The 20,067-nt window shown below is 45.4% G+C and overlaps 3 protein-coding genes across 5 annotated transcripts in view; 2 read left to right on the top strand and 1 right to left on the bottom strand.

The window, feature by feature from the left end:
- Positions 1-7,169, top strand: part of LOC109997266 (angiopoietin-related protein 7-like) — a 7,977-nt gene extending 808 nt beyond the window's left edge. The window contains exons 1-7 of one of the 2 annotated variants that reach the window (XM_065948284.1): positions 1-672; positions 748-2,190; positions 3,964-4,198; positions 4,533-4,667; positions 5,275-5,491; positions 6,337-6,532; positions 6,629-7,169. The exon at positions 1-672 is cut by the window's left edge and continues 808 nt beyond it. In XM_065948284.1, the coding sequence (XP_065804356.1) occupies positions 1,483-2,190; positions 3,964-4,198; positions 4,533-4,667; positions 5,275-5,491; positions 6,337-6,532; positions 6,629-6,775 (1,638 nt within the window). In that variant the 5' untranslated portion in view covers positions 1-672; positions 748-1,482 and the 3' untranslated portion in view covers positions 6,776-7,169. Of the gene's footprint in view, positions 2,191-3,963; positions 4,199-4,532; positions 4,668-5,274; positions 5,492-6,336; positions 6,533-6,628 lie in introns of both variants that reach the window. The other variant, XM_029280729.2, reaches the window with a different exon arrangement.
- Positions 7,170-7,941: 772 nt separating this feature from the next.
- On the bottom strand, positions 7,942-10,828 carry ndufb9 (NADH:ubiquinone oxidoreductase subunit B9). Its single transcript, XM_020651667.3, has 4 exons — positions 10,672-10,828; positions 9,340-9,532; positions 9,044-9,157; positions 7,942-8,305 (listed from the first exon to the last, which is right to left on the bottom strand). Exons 1-4 carry the CDS (start codon positions 10,758-10,760, stop codon positions 8,174-8,176), a joined length of 528 nt encoding a protein of 175 aa, XP_020507323.1. The 5' UTR covers positions 10,761-10,828; the 3' UTR covers positions 7,942-8,173.
- Positions 10,829-10,968: 140 nt separating this feature from the next.
- tatdn1 (TatD DNase domain containing 1) lies at positions 10,969-19,685 on the top strand. Of its 2 annotated transcripts, none has more exons than XM_065948286.1 (12): positions 10,969-11,121; positions 13,072-13,137; positions 13,483-13,532; positions 14,100-14,163; positions 14,942-15,085; positions 15,388-15,430; positions 15,963-16,048; positions 16,297-16,337; positions 17,016-17,092; positions 17,340-17,410; positions 18,838-18,964; positions 19,054-19,685. In XM_065948286.1, the coding sequence occupies exons 1-12, from the start codon at positions 11,043-11,045 to the stop codon at positions 19,148-19,150; spliced, it is 945 nt and encodes a 314-aa protein (XP_065804358.1). In that variant the 5' UTR covers positions 10,969-11,042; the 3' UTR covers positions 19,151-19,685. The 2 variants fall into 2 exon arrangements, with proteins under 2 accessions (XP_065804358.1, XP_065804359.1); XM_065948287.1 differs by having other exon boundaries at positions 11,077-11,191.
- Positions 19,686-20,067: the final 382 nt, after the last annotated feature.

The raw sequence follows: 20,067 nt of genomic DNA, 5'->3' as shown, positions 1-20,067 counted from the left end.
CTTGTCAGACGTCTAGTTTTCTCTTTTATTGATAATGTCTCTGGATGACGTGTAATGGGGACGTAAATATGTGTTTACATTTTCAATCATTCGTACCTCCATTAGCTGGGGGGGGTCCAGATAAATCCCGGAGACGCCCCTGCATGAAGGAAGAGCTCAGCTTTAAGAAGATCAGACATCCGGAGCGAGCTTGGAGTAAAGCTGCTTCTCATCAGCATGGAAAGGAGCCAGTTAAAGACGCATCCTATGGGCCACTCTGATTGGACGTTTGTCCAGCCACATTAAACTAAAGGACCTCAGGGTTGGACCCAGAACATGCTGGAGGGAACATAGACCTCATCAGGTCTGAAACCACCTCTAACTCCAGCAGGAGGAGGAGCAGGAGAACCGTGCTGTGACATCTGATGAGTCGGGCTACAGCCCGGCCCGGATCCCTGCCATCATCTGCGTCAGTTACTGTTACTTAGAGCAACATTTCTGTGATCCTATTATATGTAATCTATTACCTTCCAGCCAATAGCTGCCAATCCTCTCAGAGGATTATCAGGATAAGATGTCATACCCGGTGCTGAGCACACACACCCACATCCAAACAGTCTGCTGGCTGTCCTCGTACTTTTCCATTCAGGAGGAGTCAGACCAGAGATGATGCTGGGACACACGAGGAGACAGGTACACTATCAACTTTGTGTGTGAACTTTGACCTGAATGAAACCTGTAACTCTTTCCTGTTTGGTTCTTTGGCAGAACTTCCACCTGTTGGTCCTTCAAAATGAGAATCATCAGCTTGTTTCTGAGACGTTCTGCATGGTGCATTTAAGGACATCAACAGGTCAAACACTCTGACCTGCTCATATTAGGTCCAATGGTTTCTCTCATGATATGTGGATATGATCACCTCCTGAAGGTCTCTGTTCATTAGCTGACTCTTTAACCGGAGACTGAGGAGGATCCTGAAGGAACCAACATGAAGGGTTTTAATGGATCCTGGTTTGACATTTTCCTACAGTATGATTTCTTCATGCTGGTCTCTTAGAAATCCATCCAGACTTTGTTTCAGCTCTTCAACAACAACTTGTTTCAGGTGATTGAACCATTGTGTCTGAACCTTTGACCTGGCGAGGACTTGTCAGGATCTGGTCTGGGTTTGAATCTGGATTCACAGGATCAGAATCATCACCTTAACTGGACCAAAGGAGAGCAAGACTTTCACTGCTCTCCTCTAAACCAGTCCCCAAAACACGCTCTGATGATTGGAGCAGCTGAAGCTCCTCCACAGAGACGTGTTCGGGATGATTCAGAGGTTGACGGGGTCAGACTGGTTTGTGTTAACGTCACAAAAACTCTGGACCTCTTTGTGCCATCATGCCTGACCCTGAAGGTGCAGAAACTTAAGGTGCAAACACTGATTCTCCGTTGGACGTCACTCTGAGCTGCTTTGGATAAAAGTCAACGAAGGAGGAGAGAGACTGAGTGTCCAGAATGAAGTGGACGTTTGTTTTACTGACCTGGTGGTGGTTCCAGCTCGTTTCTGGAGACTTTGCTGCCACTGATGAACTCTCCGACGTTCGGCATGATGCAGATGTTCCCTCACACACACTCACAGACACACACTCTGATGTCCAACACAATGCAGATGTTCCCTCACACACACTCACAGACACACACTCAGATGTTCAACAGGATGCAGATGTTCCCTCACACACACTCACAGACACACACTCAGATGCATCTGACATGAACTTCCAAACAGGCAGAGATGTCCAGGACACTAACTGGGACCTTCCAGACATCCACAAGGACAACTATGAGGACGCTGACTGGCATCCTACGTCCACCCTCCGGGAAACGCACCACGACCTGCACCCCGATGCTCCACCTGTGATGCGCAGCATCAACGTGGGTGTTGGAGAAAGCACCAACCAGAGTCTAACGGAACAGTGCGGCGAGTACAGCAGCCAGCTGACATCTAGCGGTCAGTGTCAGCTGACGGCCACGCTGCCTCCCGTGACAGGGGGACCATCCCAGAAACGCTGCCCGGATATGTTCCGCTGCACAGACGACATCTCTTATTGGCTGCACGAGAACCAGAACAGAAAAGAACAGCTGGATGAGCTGAGGGAGACGATGTCAGAGCTGCAGGAAGAGCTGAGGAACCACCGGCATCGAGTGAAGGCACTGGAGCTGCAGGTACACTGACATGAGATGGTTCACTCCTGTTTGTCTTTGTGAGTAGAATGACGAGCTGATCGATCTGACAGCTAGTGTTCAACACTTAAGAAATGTGTTCAGAAGATTACACAAGCTCTGCAAGCATACATCCCAACATTTAGGTCACACAGTACAGGATGGTGGGTCTAGGGTCAGAGGTCAAAAGGTGAGTCTGTGCCTCGACCACTGGCTTGTGTTGTTGGCTGCTGATTTGCTGCAGAATTTTCAGAAAGCATGGCTGCTCTCCAGGTGAGTCATTTCACAAATTGAAAAAGTTCACTCCAGCTCTGCTTGAATCTGCAGGCAGATCGGTTTTTGGTTTTTGTGGAGGTCTGTCCGGTCCTAACAGTTTCAGCTAGCTTCCTCCTTCATCTGTCTCGTCTTTTCGCACAGAGAGTGGCCGTGCACTCAGCACTTCAATCCCAGTGTGGGTTGCCTGCAAGGTCACAGGACATGTTGAACTGTATGTAGTCGTGGATTGTATGTGTGAGTGTTTGATGACTCATACAGTAAAAGGGGAAATATGGTGAAACACAGCACGCTCCTTTAAAACCCTCTGTCATCACTGTCAGACTTCATTCAGTGTTAAATGTACATTTACATCATCGCAGCATCGTGTCATTACAACAAGATGAAAACAAAGTACTGTAAAACTTCTATTTCTCTCCCAGTCTTTTATTCCCTTCAGTCTATGAAACGACCCTGCCTTGATTTGGGACAGTCGTCAATATGAGAGGGGACTTTAATTATTTTAACTGGTTCACAGTAAAGCTTGGAAACACTGTATCATAGTTAATGTACAGCAGAAGGAATATTTAACTGTGTACAAAGTTAAGATGTCAATGATGTCATAACAGACAATTCCCACCAAAGAACAAACATACACAAACAGAGTTAGACAACAGCCGAGAGTTCCCGCTCTGGCATGTTCAGCGAGGCCAGAGCGTTAGTCCGTCTGTCTTGGACAGATGTTGAACTTCATCTTTACTTTTTGTGTCTCACTGCTCTTTCTAATTATTTTTTAATCCACATGATCTTAAACATGACACACAGACGAGCCTTGGACTGAGCGCTGCCTTTACGTGCAGCTACACCAGGCGAGTAAAAGTTACTGCTGGGCCTTAAACTGGGAGGGGCTTCTATTTGGAGTTTTACGGTAAGGCAACATAAATACAGGCCGCCTTTATCTCACTGTTTCTCTTTATCTCTCCGTATTCACACCCACTAAGTCCTCCTTAACCCTGAAAGCTAACAGGATTAGCTGCAAACCTTTCAGCCGGGGCCATCCGACCCACAGAGCTGCTTCCTGGGCTGTGGCGTCCCCAGGCTGACCTTGGTCTCAAATCCACTTAAAACTGTCGCTGACTCGAGGAGATCGGACTGTTTCTTTTTTAAAGGAGGACATCTTCTCTCCGCTGGAAGTTTATCAGAGAGCCTCAGTTGTGCAGCAGGGCAAATCTGAAATACTCTGGGTAAATATATCGTGGAGTAATGAATCCCTAAAGAGAGAGTGAAGTCAAACCCCCTCTGCATTTGTAGTTCTTAGCTCTGTGTTTACTCTGATGGGGCGGATCTTCCTTCAGCTTTTTTATGTTTCACTCAGAGGATCAAACATGTTAGCCCACCACGTGGGGAAAGAGAGATGGGCCCGCCCACTTAGGGACGCCGCTTTATTTATTTTTCTCCGTCTTACGGCTGCATCAGGAGAATAATAAGGTCAAACTCTCCTTCGTTTCTCTCTCTCTCTCTCAGAGTGAAGAAAATGTGACTTCAGTCCAGACTCTTGAACCACGGCTACATGCCCTGGAGTTACGTCAGGCTAAGATGGACACGCTGCTGCATGTGCACGCCGCGCTACTGTCCGAGCTGCAGGCTCAGCTCGGTAACCTGTCAGCGACCGTGCAGCGAATTAGCCTGAACACGGGCTGCAAGATCAACGTCATCAGAACAACGTCACTGCTCAACATGCGGGACACGCTGCCACCAGGTACTCAAAGACAGGGATATAAATATATAAACATATTAGGGGCTGCCAGAAAGTGCAGTTCCTCGAATGACCACTTGAGGCTGACTTCAAAGGTGAGTGAATCCTAATAACACGCGTGTGTAAACAACAACTCAGGAAGATTTCAGAGTGAGGCTGCCTGAAGTTTATCACTCAAGGTTGGATTGTTGTGCTTACCTGCAGGAGCTTTGCAAACTGTGTGTGTGTGTGTGTGTGTGTGTGTGTGTGTGTGTGTGTGTGTGTGTGTGTGTGCGTGCGTGCGTGCGTGCGTGTGTGTGTGCGTGCGTGCGTGTGGGCATGTTTCTCACTTCCTCAGATGGAGCACACCTGTCTCTTTGTCCGTCAGACTGTGCGTCTCTGTATCATAACGGTGTGCGGCGCTCTGGTGTGTACAGCATCGTCTTGTCTCCGGGTTCCTCCAGGCCTGTCTACTGTGACATGGAGACAGAGGGTGAGTCTCACACACACACACACACACACACACACACACACACACACACACACACACACACACACACACACACACGCTGGTATGTTTCTGTGTTGTGATAGCTTTTAAAGGATGCTGTGACTGTCACAGACGCATGAACACAAATAGATAAGTTGGGAAAGACGTGAAGACATGGCCGGAAAGAGAATACCATAAATAAGGGGATGGATTATGACACCCACTGCTCACACAAAGAATCGTACAGAAGGGGAGGGGCCAAACAGAAAACGTATCAATAACCAAAGAAGAAGAACACTACAACACAAGAACATCCTGGAGCTCCTCTGAGTCAAAGGTTTTTCTGTGTGTGTTAAATCAGCGACGATGTCGCTTTGGTCAGTTTTGATGAGCATAAATCAAAGTTGAGTTTGGATCAGCTGACGACTTCAGACTTCATCATGTTTAATATGTGAAGAACAGATGTGACCAAACGTTCGTTCTGATGATAAGACGGTTTGATTCTTTAGAAAGCTGCAGAACATGAAGGTTAGTAGAGCTTGGTTCAGTAAACATGTCATATTTTAAATTGGACACGTTGCCATTATTTTTGTTCTTGTCTGTTCATTAGGCGGCGGCTGGACGGTGCTACAGCGACGGCGTGACGGCTCGGTTAGTTTTAACCGTGGCTGGTTGGAGTACCGAGAAGGTTTCGGTGAGCCGCGAGGAGAACACTGGCTGGGAAACCAACAGCTTCACCTGCTGTCCAACCAGGGACACTACAGTCTGCGTATTGACCTGCAGGACTGGAGCAACGCCCACAGACACGCCCAGTACCGCACCTTCAGGTAGAGCGACAGGTGAAGAGGGACTGACAGCAGGAACACATCAATCAGTTAGAGAAGAGACTGATGCAGATTTAATGTGGTCATGAAACATCTTCAGAAACTATAAATTCAGACGATGAGATTAACCTGCAGAAACCGACTTTTAAACTTTCACTGCAAAGACTTTGTATGAGCGAGTCGTTTGAAGAAGTCAGGAACAAGACAAAATCAAAAGAGATAAAAAGATAAAGGCGCCAAGATCAACACAAACCTCACAGGAGCTTTAACATAGCAGCAACCTCCGGTGTTTAAAATTGATGTGTAAAATCCTGCAGTTCCTGGAGTGTCCACTAGAGGCTGGCTGCAGAAGCACAGGAAGTCACATACACACCCATTCTAAAAAGCCTGTTTTTACAGCAGAGATTAACATGTTTACAGCCTGGTTCAAAAAAACAAATAGGTCTGTTTTGATGACTCATCTGTTTTGATTTGATGAAGGATAAGCGTTATTCACAATAAGGCGTGTAGCTGACCAGCTTGACAGGCGGGCGCGGTGTAACGCTTTGTTAGGAGGCTTAAAACCCGCCTCAGCTCCAGCTCTCAGCCTGTCGTTAGGTTGACTGAAAGTTAGACTGAGACAGCATTTCCAGCATGGAGACTGCCATCGATGGGACTCTCGCCGTGAGGGACATGTGTGAACATCAAGCTCAGGAAGATTTCAGGGGCAGTGTGTCCTTAGAATCCTCTAGAAATGTTTCAGGAGTGTTGTGTGAAAAAATCTGAGAACTAATTTAAAAGTCTCGAGAGTTTCTTAGAAGATGTGTCCGTCTGTTCTCAGGATGATGTTTTCTCCTCTCGTCCTGCAGGATCGACGATGAGGAGAACCATTACCGCCTTCATGTGTCTGGTTTCAACGGTACGGTGAAGGACTCGTTCAGTTGGTACCATGACCAGCAGAGCTTCAGCACACCAGACACGGGAAACATCTGCGCTGAGATCAGCCACGCGGGCTGGTGGTACCATCAGTGTTTCTACGCCAACCTCAACGGAGTCTACTACAAGGTAGGACTGTGACAGAGCGCACTGCAGCATGTGGACGAAGAAAACCCCTTTTGACCTTTTAACGCTGTTAAGATTAAAACTCTACTTCTCCACCAGGGGGGGCACTACTCTCTGAAAGCTCAGAACCTGCTGGGACCGGACGGCATCGTGTGGTTCTCCTGGAAAGAATCAGACTTTTACTCTCTGAAGGCGGTCACCATGATGATACGACCCAGCAACTTCAGACCCGGCCTGTCGCCATAGTGATGGAGTGTTTATCACCATGGCAACGAGAACAGCGATCTGAGGCTTTGCTAGGCATTTCTTCGCACTGTAGTGATGACACATTCACATCTGAACCAAATATGTTTTTATCTGCTGCTGAACGAAGAACAGAACTTTTTTAAACATTCATTTTATTTGAGGCCTTGAAGAAACATGCTCCCTTAGTAACCAGGAAAAATCACACTCACGAGTTCTTGATCAACTCCAGAATTCGAGGCGTCTGGAACATGATGCTCTGATTGGACGCAGTGGAGAACAGAAGCAAACGTTGGGTTGAATGTGGTACATTTGATCAGCTCACATTTGTACATTAATTTATTTATAAATTGTAGAAATAGGAGTAAAAAAATGTTCTTTCTTTTCTGTGATTAAACATTAAGACAGCATGAAACGTAACCTTGTCAAATTTTGTACTTTTCCACGCCAGGAGCTTTAAAACGACAAAATCTGTCGTCTTTTTAATTTTTTTTTTAACTTTTACAAGTTATTTGGAAGTCTTCATTGGATCAGACAGCTGAGGAGTGACAGGAAGAGTCAGGAGGAGAGGGAGGGGGTCAAATTTGAACCCTCATCCGCTGCGATGAGGATCACAGCCTCCGTACATAGGGCGTGAAACATAACTGCTAGGTCATCGGCGCCCTGCACAAACTGTTATTTTAATGATCGATAGCATCAAAAGGACTGAAGCGTTAAAAAGACGACATGTACTTCATCAGACGGGTGTGAAGGACACCAAAGAATCCATCAATCATCGCAGGTATTCTCCTGCACGTCTGATTGGTTTCTGTATAAATCAGTCAGTGTGCATGAGTCTTTCTGCAGCCTTCGATGATTAAAAACTAGAAGTGAGCCAACATTAGGCGTCTGTTTGTTGCCGTGACATCAAACAAATGTGGACATTTTTTCTTAAAGGGCTTTTTTTTTTGCCTTTAATGGAGATACAGGACAGTGGATAGAGTCAGAAACCAGGGGAAGAAAGTAGGGAACGACATGAGGGAAGGGAGCCACAGGCAGGACCCGAACCCGGGCCGCCCGCCTGGAGGAACACAGCCTCCATACATGGGGCGTGCGCACCAATCACTGCGCCACCAGCGCCTCAAGTGTGGACATGTTTAAAAACCTGGAATCATGACAGAAGAAATGCAAACGTTTGAATCATATATAGATTTATTGGAACAGTTATTCAGTGAAACACAGACAGGACTTCTGACCACTTGAAAGGTTCCAGGTGAACACAGACGGGTTGTTTCCTCACACTAACTGTACAGGTGGAGCGCCATGAAAACATCCCTTAAGACCGATGGTCCTTCTTCACTCAGAGGTCAAGAGAGTTGGGAGACTTTGCCCTCAGACTGGGGGGGGTGGAGGTGGGGGTGTTTATGTGGGACGCTCCCTGGGGCGGGTGACAAACTGCCACCACAGAGGGGGGAGGTTGCCCTCCTTGCGGGCTGGAGGGAGGGCTTCGGTCTTGATGCCTTCAATTCCAGTCTCAGCCTGCAGCTGGGCCACCTGGAGACAGGAAGGAGAAACACGTTTAAACCACTGAAGCAGAACGCATTCCAACAATGACCCTCCATCAAGACCTTAAAGGTACTCTGGTCTCTTCAGAGACCCCCCTGAATTCTGCCCCTCCTCAGAACTAAACTGCACTTTTAACTCAGTAACCAGGTTCTCTTCCTGTCTGTGACAAGAGGAGGAGGAATTAATCCAGCTTTGTTTTACCGTAGATACGCAGTCGTGAGCACTACACACTTGTGGCTCGGTGAGTCTGCGTAGCTCTGAAATACTCGGCCTGTAACAAGCGCCACAGGAAACCATGGCGACTGAAACAGTGCTTATTATGTTAGAGTTGATGACAGAAATCTAGCGTTCTTCTGCAGAATTCTGTAAACGGCAGCAATACCAGTAATGTTGTAAAAGCAGGTAGACGATGCTATTAAGGGGACCAATCACAGGGCTCGTGGTCTGCATCATTTAGACGCAGTCACATTTTTGAGGAGTGGAACGTCAGGATATGAATGTAGGCGTCTGTGTAGGTACAGGGCTACGTGAAGAATGAGAAGAAGAAAAAAAAGTCCCGGAGATGGAAAATCGTCTCGCGGCTCTGCTCTCACAGAGGGTGTAAAAAGGGTACACAAGCTCTAGCACTGTGGCCTCATTCACTGAAGCAGAAACACATTAACTGACGTCAAGTTGAAGCTCTGTGTATGGAGAGTAGCCGAGGGAACACACGCCCGGAAAGCTCACCTCTTTGTCCCAGCTCTGATTCCTCAGTGCCTTCCACTGCTCTCTCTTGGAGAAGTAATCCGGATACATGGCCTTCTCCGAGGGGTGCCAGTGGTCCAGCAGCCACTCCGGGACCTACAAGAACCAAGCATAGATCAGGGCTTCATGCAGCAGCACACAGGCTGTAGGACTGTCAGAAGGTTAATCTGCTGTATGACTGCAGTACAAATCAAACAATGCTGTTACCACCACACAGCATTCCTCTTTAAAATATTAGGCTTCTGTATGTTCAGAGATTATTTCATCGTAACGGTCACCTTGTAGCACTCGTATCTCTCGTAGGAGGTCCCTCCAGGGGAGTCGGGGAAGATGTAGGGCTGAGGATGTTGCCTGGTCCAGAACTCCTCCTCTCCTGCCTTCAGCATCATGGTGGCCTTCACCATGTCCTTTTCATTCTTGTTTTCGTCGAAGCGAGCCCGCATCAAGCAGGCATAGAAACGATATTTGTCTCTATGAAAGAAAAACAAAATAAACACACAATGGTGACGTGTTTTTAAATCAGTGCAGGGCCAGAAGAGTTCACTTTGTTATTTTAACAACAAGTCTAACTGTTAAAACCTCAAACAGAATAGTTATTTACACTCTGATTTAACACAATTATCAGCTGCAGTTATTTTCATTACGGATAACTTTTCTTCTTGGTCCACTTTCACAAAACTTAATTATTACTCAGATTTCTGATGTCACGTGATATAAAACGTTATGTTATTTAAATGAGAAGTAGAATCAAAAATCACAGAAGCTGTAAAATAACATCAGACCAGTCAGATTTTTAACAAAGAGGGAGAGAGAGGCAGGGAGATAGAGAGCGAGAGAGAGAGAGAGACAGAGAGAGAGAGAGACAGAGAGAGAGGGAGAGACAAAGAGGGAGAGAGGGAGAGAGAGAGAGGGAGAGAGAGACAGAGAGAGGGAGAGAAACAGAGAGAGAAAGAGGGAGAGAGAGACAGAGAGCGAGAGAGGGGGGAGATAGACAGAGAGAGTGAGATACAGAGAGAGAGATAGAGGGAGAGAGAGGGAGAGATAGAGAGAGACAGAGAGAGAGAGGGGGAGAGAGACAGAGAGAGAGAGAGATACAGAGAGAGAGAGAGAGAGAGAGACAGAGGGAGAGAAAAACTTTGTTTATCGACTTTAAATAAAAAAAAAAAACATCTGTTCATATTTATGGACACAAGATTGATTCTTTATATATTTATTAACTAAAGATTTATTGAAACAAAGATTAATTTGTTTTCTTTTTGTTTTTAACCTCAGATTTAAACGTGTTGTTGTCGGTGTTTGGACGCTAGGTGGCGCCCTTTCAGTGTAAAACAATGAGTCTAACCATTAAACAAAATGACGTTAACCGTCTCAGATGAGGAGTTTAGTTTAACGTCTGCATTCATGTTTTCATTCCGATAAGTTAAACTGATTATCTAATTCAACTTCTCTGTGAAATGTTTGACTTTAGACTGAATGACCCGGCTAGCATACATTAGCAGTTAGCTTAGCTGTTGTTAGCCTAGCTGCGTTCAACAGACGTCATTACGGACGCTGCGGTCCGTTTTCATCACTTTTTAAAGCAGCTACTGAACAAACACCTCGGCTCTCACCTGAACACGCACCAGGACTCCAGGTGTCTCAGTGATTTCTTATAAAGTCGCAGCACTTTCTGCTGGTGGGTGAGGTAAGCGGTGGCCATTTTCACCGTCCCCTGTCACCTTCTCCCTGACAGACGCGGAGCATTCTGGGACTTTGTGTTGATTGGACGATGTGACCGTAATGACGTAATGACGAGAAAAATGCGCAAAACGGAATTTTCTTTCTTCGTCTTTATTACAATCAGCGTTTATTTATGATTGCTCCTTTGAGGCACACCCTTCCCTAAAAAAAATATGTCATCACATTTTAAGATAATACTAAAGAAAATCATTAATAGAAGATCATTCAGCACTCTGTCAGGGTAATTACGGTAATGTAGCCAATGGGACCGGTTCGAGTTGCATGTGTGGCTCTCTTCAGAGGTTTTTCTGTCACAGTCATGGCTCAACATAAATTCATTGGTAAGAGTTTTCTTTAATGTGTTTAATAGCGACATTAATACAACAACGAAGACGCTAAGAATCACTTCCGGTTAGTTTTTAAACATATTAAGCCTAATGTTTAGTTAGCATGGAGTGAGTTAGCCCTGCTGCTAAAATGACAACAACACAGCAGTCACTGAGTTTTGAAATAAGTTCTTTAGCAGCTGCAGGTAAAGCTACACCTCTTGTCCAAATGTTGCCAACGTCCATCCATCCATCCATTTTCTTCCTCTTATCTGAGGTCGGGTCGCGGTGGTAGCAGACTTCTCTCTCCCCAGCAATGTTTTCCAGCTCCTCCTGGGGGATTCCGAGGGGTTCCCAGGCGAGACGGGATATATAATCCCTCCAGCGCATTCTGGGTCTGCCCCGGGGTCTCCTCCCAGTTGGTCGTGCCTGGAAAACCTCTAAAGGGAGGCGTCCAGGAGGCATCCTTAACAGATGCCCAAACCACCTCAACTGGCTCCTTTCCACTCCGAGCTCCTCACCCTATGTCTAAGGCTGAGCACCAGCCACCCTCCGGAGGAAGCTCATTTCGGCCGCTTGTATCCGCAATCTCATTCTTTCGGTCACTATCTATAGCTCATGACCATAGGTGAGGGTTGGAAGGTAGATCTAGAGCTTTGCCTTCAGGCTCAGCTCCCTCTTTGCCACAAAGGTCCGGAAACAACGCCTGCATTACTGCTGACGCTGCGCCAATCCGTCTGTCAATCTCACGCTCCATCCTACCCTCCCTCATGAACAAGACCCCGACATACTTGAACTCCTCCACTTGGGGCAAGGACTCACTCCCCACCTGGAGAGCGCAATCCACCTTTTTTCCGGCAGAGAACCATGGCCTCGGACCACTCGGACTCCATGTCCCCAACCTCCCCCGGGATGAGGGAGAAGTTCTTCCGGAGTTGAAGACCCCACAGACAGGGGCCTCTGCCAGACATTCCCAGTTCACCCGCACTACACACTTGGGTTTGCCAGGTCTGTCTGGTAGCCTTCCCCGCCATCTGATCCAACTCAGTTGACAGCTCTGCTCCTCTCTTTACCCGAGTGTCCACAACATATGGCCGCAGATCTGACGAAACAACTACAAAGTCGATCATCAATCTTTGGCCTAGGGTGCTCTGATACCAGGTACACTTATGAACATCCCTATGCTTGAACATGGTGTTTGTTATGGCCAATCCATGACTAGCACAGAAGTCCAACAACAAAACACCACTCAGGTTCAGATCGGGCAGGCCGTTCCTCACAATTACTCACCTCCAGGTGTCCCCGTTGTCGCCCACGTGAGCGTCAAAGTCCCCCAGTAGAACTACAGAGTCCCCAGGCGGAACCCCTTCCAGGACCCCACCCAGAGAATCCAAGAAGGCTGTGTACTCTGAGCTGCTGTTAGGTGCATATGCACAAACAACAGTCAGAGCTGACACTCTCATTCACCGGGGAAAACTCCAACACAGCGGCTCTCAGCCGGGGGCTAGTGAGTATCCCCACACCCGCTCGGCGCCTCTCACCTTGGGCAACACCAGAGAAAGAGAGAGTCCAGCCAACAAACTCAAACAAACTCCAGTATCCTGTCTAAAGTGGCACAAATATGTTGGCAACATGTTGCTGCAAGAGAAAGATAAGGAGCACGTTTGAAATTGCACAAATACGCTCTCCAGCTCCTCCTTCTTAGCCAAATGTTGCCAACGTATTTGTGCAATTTACACAGTGCTCCTTATCTTTCTCTTGCAGCAACATGTTGCCAACATATTTGTGTTGGCAACATGTTGCCAACTAACTCCTGCTCACTGTCTGAATTTTATCTCGGTACTCTGCTGTCAGATGAATAAATCACAGTGAGATGTTTGTCTTGTTTTGCAACACATGAACAATGACTCATGAGCAGATAGTTGTTGATGCGTTGCCTTTAACATCCATCCTCTCCATCTGCAGACATCGGAGTGAACCTGACTGATCCCATGTTCAGAGGAGTCTACAGAGGGAAGCACAAACACGACGGTGAGAGACGTTTCTCTTTTTCAATAATGTCCAGATTTATTTACACAAACACAAAGTATTTCTCTCTGCTTAGCGTCCATTTCCATCCAGGTACAAACATTAAATATTCAACTCACGTGCCCACGCCTACGTGAGAGGACCGTGCTGTGAATCGCCACAATAACATCTGTATTATATTTCTAACATCTGTATTATATTTCTAACATCTGTATTATATTCATAACATCTGTATTATATTTATAACATCTGTTTTATAACATTTGTATTATATTCATAACAGCTGTCTTAGTTTCCATGACGTCGAGAGTTTAGAAAGTTTTTATAACTAAACACTTTTCCTGACAGACGACTTCGATCAGATCGTCGACAGAGCCGTGGCAGTCGGGGTTGAAAAGGTGAGCGTCGTGTTTGTCCCGTTTATAAAAGAACATTATCTACAGGTGAAGAGACGCTCGCCTGGTAGAAAGACTTCAGGGTCTTCACCACCAGAATGACCAGTCGTCACGATACCAGAATTTAAAACTTTGATGTGATTTGAGTAAAAATCAAACAATATTCATCAACGCCTGTTTGTTACCAAGGCAACAAAAGTAGAGTTCCTAGACACCTGAGTCTTCATTCTTGTTTTTAATGAACACACTCATCACAGAGTCGACATCGCACACAAACGTTTTGTAGGACTCCACTTCCTGACTCAAGAAGGAGATGTGGTTTTGGTTCTTTAGATACTTTAAGATGGGATGAGATACATTATTTTTTAGTTTTTATTCTCAGGTTGAGAAAATCCACACAATGTTATTTCATGGTAACTCAATTGATATTTACATTTTGTCCTTTGTAAAGCGTGACTGTTTGACATGATGCTCTTCAGGTTGCCCATGGTTACGGTTGGCATGGTGATGCTGCTTTAAAATATGTGAAGATAAATCCGATGCCTAAAGTCCTGCGTTTCTTTTGCCCAGTTTCTGATCACAGCAGGAAACCTTGAGGACAGCAGGGAGGCGGTGAAACTGGCAGAGAGCCGAGGTATGGACTCACACTCGCAGAGATTGTTGTTGATCGAGTCAAGAAGTCCTCTGGAGTTGTCTTTATTAGACCACACCTTTTAAATCTTATTGACTCTTTATGTTTGTATTTCTCAGATTTGATGATGGAGCAGGATGAGACGTGGCGTCATCTTCGACTCCAAACTCTCATTCTGCTCCATCATCAGATCTGCCTTCTTTTGTTTGAGAAATGTCTCCCACCTCTGTGACAGAAAGCCTGACGCCCACGCCTTTATAACCTCCTGTCTTGATTAGTGTAACCGAGTCCTGTCGGGGTACCCAGCAAAGCCTGGACAGTCCAGTAAATAGTAAAAACCCAGAATCAAATACAGAATACTCCTCCTCACTTATAAATCCCTCCCCGCCCTCGCCCCTCTTAACCTCTCAGACCTCCTGCACCCACACACCATGACCCTAAACCTCCGGCCGGCTGTCCATGCCACACACCAGACTCTGCACCTATGGAGACGGGGTCTTCAGCGTCACAGCCCCCCCCTCTGGACCCCCCTCCCCTCAGACATCCACAAAGCCAGATCTTTGGATTAATTTAAAAACACCGCCTGTCCTCCACAGTCGACATCCTTACCTCCGCCTCTCCATCGCTTGCCCGTCCTTTGCTACTCGTCTCAGTTCTGTTTTTGTCTCTGTTTGTTTTTGCTCTTTAAACATGACGTTTGTTTTCTTGTTTCTTCCTGAAGCTTCTCTGCATGCAGGATTTATTGTCCTTCATGTTTTAAAATCTCTCTCTTTGATCTCAGAGGAGTTCTTCTGCACCGTCGGCTGTCATCCCACCCGCTGCGCTGAGTTCGAGCAGAACGGAGAAGTGGAGTATTTGTCCGCTCTGAGGGAGCTGACGGCGGCGCACAGAGGGAAGGTGGTGGCCATCGGAGAGTGCGGCCTCGGTGAGTACTTAACGTGGTGTGAAACTGGGGTCACTGGTATTTGTGTCTCTTAATGTCTAATGATTACATTTCTTTATTTTGAACAATTAAAAAATTAAAAACAAAATGTAGAAAACAAATCAAATCAATTCACAACATAAGAAAGACAATTCAACGAGTATCTAATCCTCCCACTAGACTTATGTAATCATATGTAATATCAAATAAGGAGGCTCTTTAACGCTCGTCTCTCTCCTGGTGAAGAACGGTTAACAGTGACATTATGTGAAGGCTGAACGTTGTCTCTGCTCTTCTTGTTCCAGATTTCGACCGGTTAGAATTTTGTCCCAAAGAGACTCAACTCAAGTAAGTTCAAGAGACTGAACCGAAGATCTAAACCCACAGGAGGAAGTTTGTCCTTCACATGAAGCTGCGTCTCGATGTGACGTGATGCCTCGCCACCGCACACGTTTGACTTTATGACATTCGTTTATGTAACAGGGACAGACGTGATGAACTCTGCTTTAAAGATAAAAACTTTAAAGACTTTAAGAAACACAGAAACCGTCTCCCCCGATCACATTAGTCTTAACAGTGAATACGGTCTTGAACCTGCTCTTTGTAAAGCGTCTCCAGATAACATACAAATAAAGGTTGATTGAATGATACACACAGCAGATTAAAAAGAGACCAAACAGTCAGATAAGAAGAGGAAACACTCAACGCTCACTGACCTGCTTCAGCCTCCGTTTGACGTCAAAACTCTGAACTTCTTGTTTACGTTCTCATCTTCTAAAATAGGATGGCGTTCTTCTTCATGTGTTTCTCAGTCGTTGGTAATGAACACGTCTTAATAATGTGTACGGTGTTTAGATTCAGTTTCGTTTTTCTTCTTCAGATACTTTGAGAAGCAGTTTGAACTCGCAGAGGAAACCAAGCTGCCCATGTTCCTGCACTGCAGAAACTCCCACCAGGACTTCATCAGTGAGTGTGTGTGTGTGTTTTCTGAAAAGTGGAGCAGAGGAAAAAGACAGAAGGGATGGGGGTTTTGTAGACAGACTATAGACACATATTAGAGTTAGAGAAAAATTGGAGAAGAGAATTTTAAATATGTGACCTTTCAGGGCAGAGTCTAAGAAACTTGATTTTCATCGCTGGTGTTCTTTGTGAACACGGCGTCTGATCCGGTTCATCAGCTGATTTTATTTTGTCTCTTTTTTTTTTTTTTAAAGGCATCATGAAGAGAAACCGAGAGCGATGTGTTGGAGGAGTGGTAAGGATGTTTGCTTTCTACCATCACTCCAAAGTGAACACCACCTGTCCTCCCGAGTTCACTGATTGGTGGAGAGTCTGAGGTTCTCGGGGCGTCTGACAGAGTGACTCTAAATATCCACATCGTGATCCTGGAGGATTTATAATCCTGCATGTATCTGCAGCGTTTAGCTCTCAGCGATGTCTCTGTGATTATCACATTGAGCTCATAACTCTCAGCTGTGTTTTGAAGACCCTGTTGGAAACTTGTAGAGGATGGTTCAGACCCCAGGCTTCAGAGATGGTCACTGATGGAGTCCAGAGGTCAGTCAGGAGAGGTGAAACGGCGAGCAACCACGGGAGGACAGCTGACGTTAGCTGACATCACTAGCATCAGACATGGATCATATTTGAAATGATTTTAACAAGTTTGAGGAGATTTAGAGTTCTCCTCATAAACCCTACTGTATCTAGTCTGACCTGATTCTGTCACTGAGGGCGGGGCTTGTCAAAGGTTACTTCTGGTGAGGGCGGGGCTTGTCAAAGGGTCAATTGTTCCCTTGAAATGACTAGTTTGTCCTCCATCGTTGTTGTTGACAGTCCCTGTTCACGCCTCTCATTAACATCCCTCCTGAGTGATCTGATAACATGTGCACCGCCTCGATAAATTCTACCCGATTAACTCGTACTCTTCTCTCAGGTGCATTCCTTCGACGGGACTGCAGAGGACGCCGCTGCCCTCGTTGACCTCGACCTTTACATCGGAATAAACGGATGGTGAGCAGCTCAAAGACTGCGGCTTCGAATGTTCCTTTAAATCAGAGACGACGTCAAGAACAACATCCTATCACTTTAAACTTTGACGTGATTCAGCTGTTACCATGACGACTACAGTTTGTCATTAGCTGTCTGTTAGCATGTGGAGTATGTGTATACGACTGTTTGAAGGAGTTACAGATTGATTCTTTAAAGGCTGGTTTGAACAACAAAGAACATTCAACAGTTTGTTGTTTCTGTTTTTCAGCTCGTTGAAAACGGAAGCGAACATTGAAGCGATGAAGTCCGTCCCCACGGAGAGACTGATGATAGAAACAGGTGAGTCTGAGACTCTTCATAAGAGATGCGTTCTGCTGTTGTTAGAATGGTGACCACAGTGTAATATTTATTTATGGATAATACCGTCTAGGGTTGTCATCATACCAGAATATTAAACTGTCATGTGATTCTGGTCAAAATTAGACGATGTGGACAGCCATTTGTTACCATGGCAACGAAAACAGAAGCTCTAGACACCTTATGTTGAGTCTTTTATGGATTTTAACCATCAGAAATTGCAGACAAACTCCTGCACGGCGTCTAATTTTTTTTATTTTTCTTATAAATCGATCATTTACTGCAACCGGGGAGCTTACTGTTTCTGAATCAAGCAAAAAGAAAAACAAGATGTAGAGGGTAGGTTTTCACAATTCACAAATAAAATCAGTTAAAGTCCGATCTTACAGGTTTTATGTACTCAGTCCATTTAGACCATATTATATAAAACTTTTCTTGTTGTACTCTGAGGGAAAATGTTATATTTTAGAATATGTGGAAGTGGTCGGCTCCGTTAGGCCCACAAAGTCTCCAACAAGCATCACCACCCCCTTGATATCTTTTCTGAACAGGTGTAACAAAAAAATCTCACAACACTGTTGAGATCCACTGTAACCGGCATATCTTATCCCAACTCTCCACAGAAATCGGCACATTGCTTTCTTTTTCCCACTTCTTCTATATGTATTCTGTGCTCTCTTGTTTAGATTGTAGGACGGCGTTATATAATCTGGAGATGGTTTTATTACATGATTTGGACTTGAGAAGAAATAGAAATATCTGCAGGAACCCTGATTCCCCCTTTTGGAAAGCCTTCTTCAGGTTTTGGTTAAAGTAATGCCTTACCTGCAAGTATCTATAAAAATCGTCCCTTCCCAAATATGTTTATTTTGTAGAGCTTCAAAGCTCGGGAATGCCCCCTTGTGGGCAAATGAGTAGTAGGTAGTCAAACCTTTAGACGTCCATTGCTTAAATCTGCCATCACTTTTATTTGGGGTAAAATCTGAATCATGAGCACACCACCTGAGAAGTTTAGATGACTCTCCTACTCTGCAAATTTTCACTATTTCCTGCCAGGATTTCAGAAGAATGTCCTGCATGGGATCATCTGAAGCCAACAGTTCACTCTGTAATTTGTTATCCCCTGTTCTATTTGGACTTGGTGATATAATCCTTTGTAACCTGCATGATAACCTTTTAAAATGGGGGGGGGGGGGGGATACCATGGTGGGTACTTGAGGCAACAACATCACTCAGGTAATCAGGTGGGCACGCCTCCTTCCAGGCCCACAGCACCTCCAGAGGGCTGGCATCCCAATCTGACTGATGATCTCTCTTAAAGTTGCAGTTCTTATATGTATATTTATCATTGAGGTGTCAGAAAGTATGAAACATGTCCACGACCTGAACACCTTCATGCTCCCCTGTAGACGCTCCGTGGTGCGGGGTGAAAAACACACATGCAGGCTCCAAATATGTCAGAACTACATTTCCCACGAAGAAGAAATGGGAGGCGGGGCACTGCCTGAAGGACAGGAACGAGCCGTGTCACATCATGTGAGTCCCGTCTGAGCCATCAATTCATCATGATTTTCAGTTTGATTTAAAGAAGTCACGTTAAAATGTCACTTTTTGGTTTTTGCCAGACAAGTTCTGGAGGTGATGGCGGCAGCGAGGGAGGAGGAGCCGCTCGAGTTGGCCAACACGATCTATAACAACACCCTCAAAGTGTTCTTCAGATGATCAACAACAACACCCTCAAAGTGTTCTTCAGCTGATCAACAACAGCCTCAAAGTGTTCTTCAGCTGATCAACAACAGCCTCAAAGTGTTCTTCAGCTGATCAACAACACCCTCAAAGTGTTCTTCAGCTGATCAACAACAGCCTCAAAGTGTTCTTCAGCTGATCAACAACAGCCTCAAAGTGTTCTTCAGCTGATCAACAACAACACCCTCAAAGTGTTCTTCAGCTGATCAACAACAACACCCTCAAAGTGTTCTTCAGCTGATCAATAACAACACCCTCAAAGTGTTCTTCAGCTGATCAACAACACCCTCAAAGTGTTCTTCAGCTGATCAACAACAGCCTCAAAGTGTTCTTCAGCTGATCAACAACAGCCTCAAAGTGTTCTTCAGCTGATCAACAACAACACCCTCAAAGTGTTCTTCAGCTGATCAACAACACCCTCAAAGTGTTCTTCAGCTGATCAACAACAACACCCTCAAAGTGTTCTTTGATCATCATCATTTTTGTAATAAACAGGAAAGTCACCAAAGGTGTTTCATTTTGTAGGCTACATTTGTTTATTTTTGGATTTGCGTAAAGTCCTTTCCATACACTCCTGTGATAGTGACTAAAGTCAGATTGAACATTCCTTAAAAACTTCCCAGGATATAGACCTTATAGCTGCAAAATTATTATCTTCATCACACCAACAGGTGGAAGCAGCGCGCATTGCGTGTCTAGTCTGCCGTAAAAGAAGAAGAAGAACTGTCAAACTTTTGAATTCCACTCAGAGCGAGAGTTTGTTTTTGGTCATTTTAATACCAATCTATTTAAGTTATTGTGAATCATCACGAAGTTAAATCACGACATATCTCAGGATATTGAACGACACCGTGTTCTGACAGTTGGTGGCGGTAACGCGCTCCGGATGGAAG

The sequence above is a fragment of the Labrus bergylta genome, chromosome 19 (genome assembly GCF_963930695.1).
Source record: "Labrus bergylta chromosome 19, fLabBer1.1, whole genome shotgun sequence".
NCBI classification, from domain to species: domain Eukaryota; kingdom Metazoa; phylum Chordata; class Actinopteri; order Labriformes; family Labridae; genus Labrus; species Labrus bergylta.
This window is presented reverse-complemented; position numbering and strand designations above follow the sequence as displayed.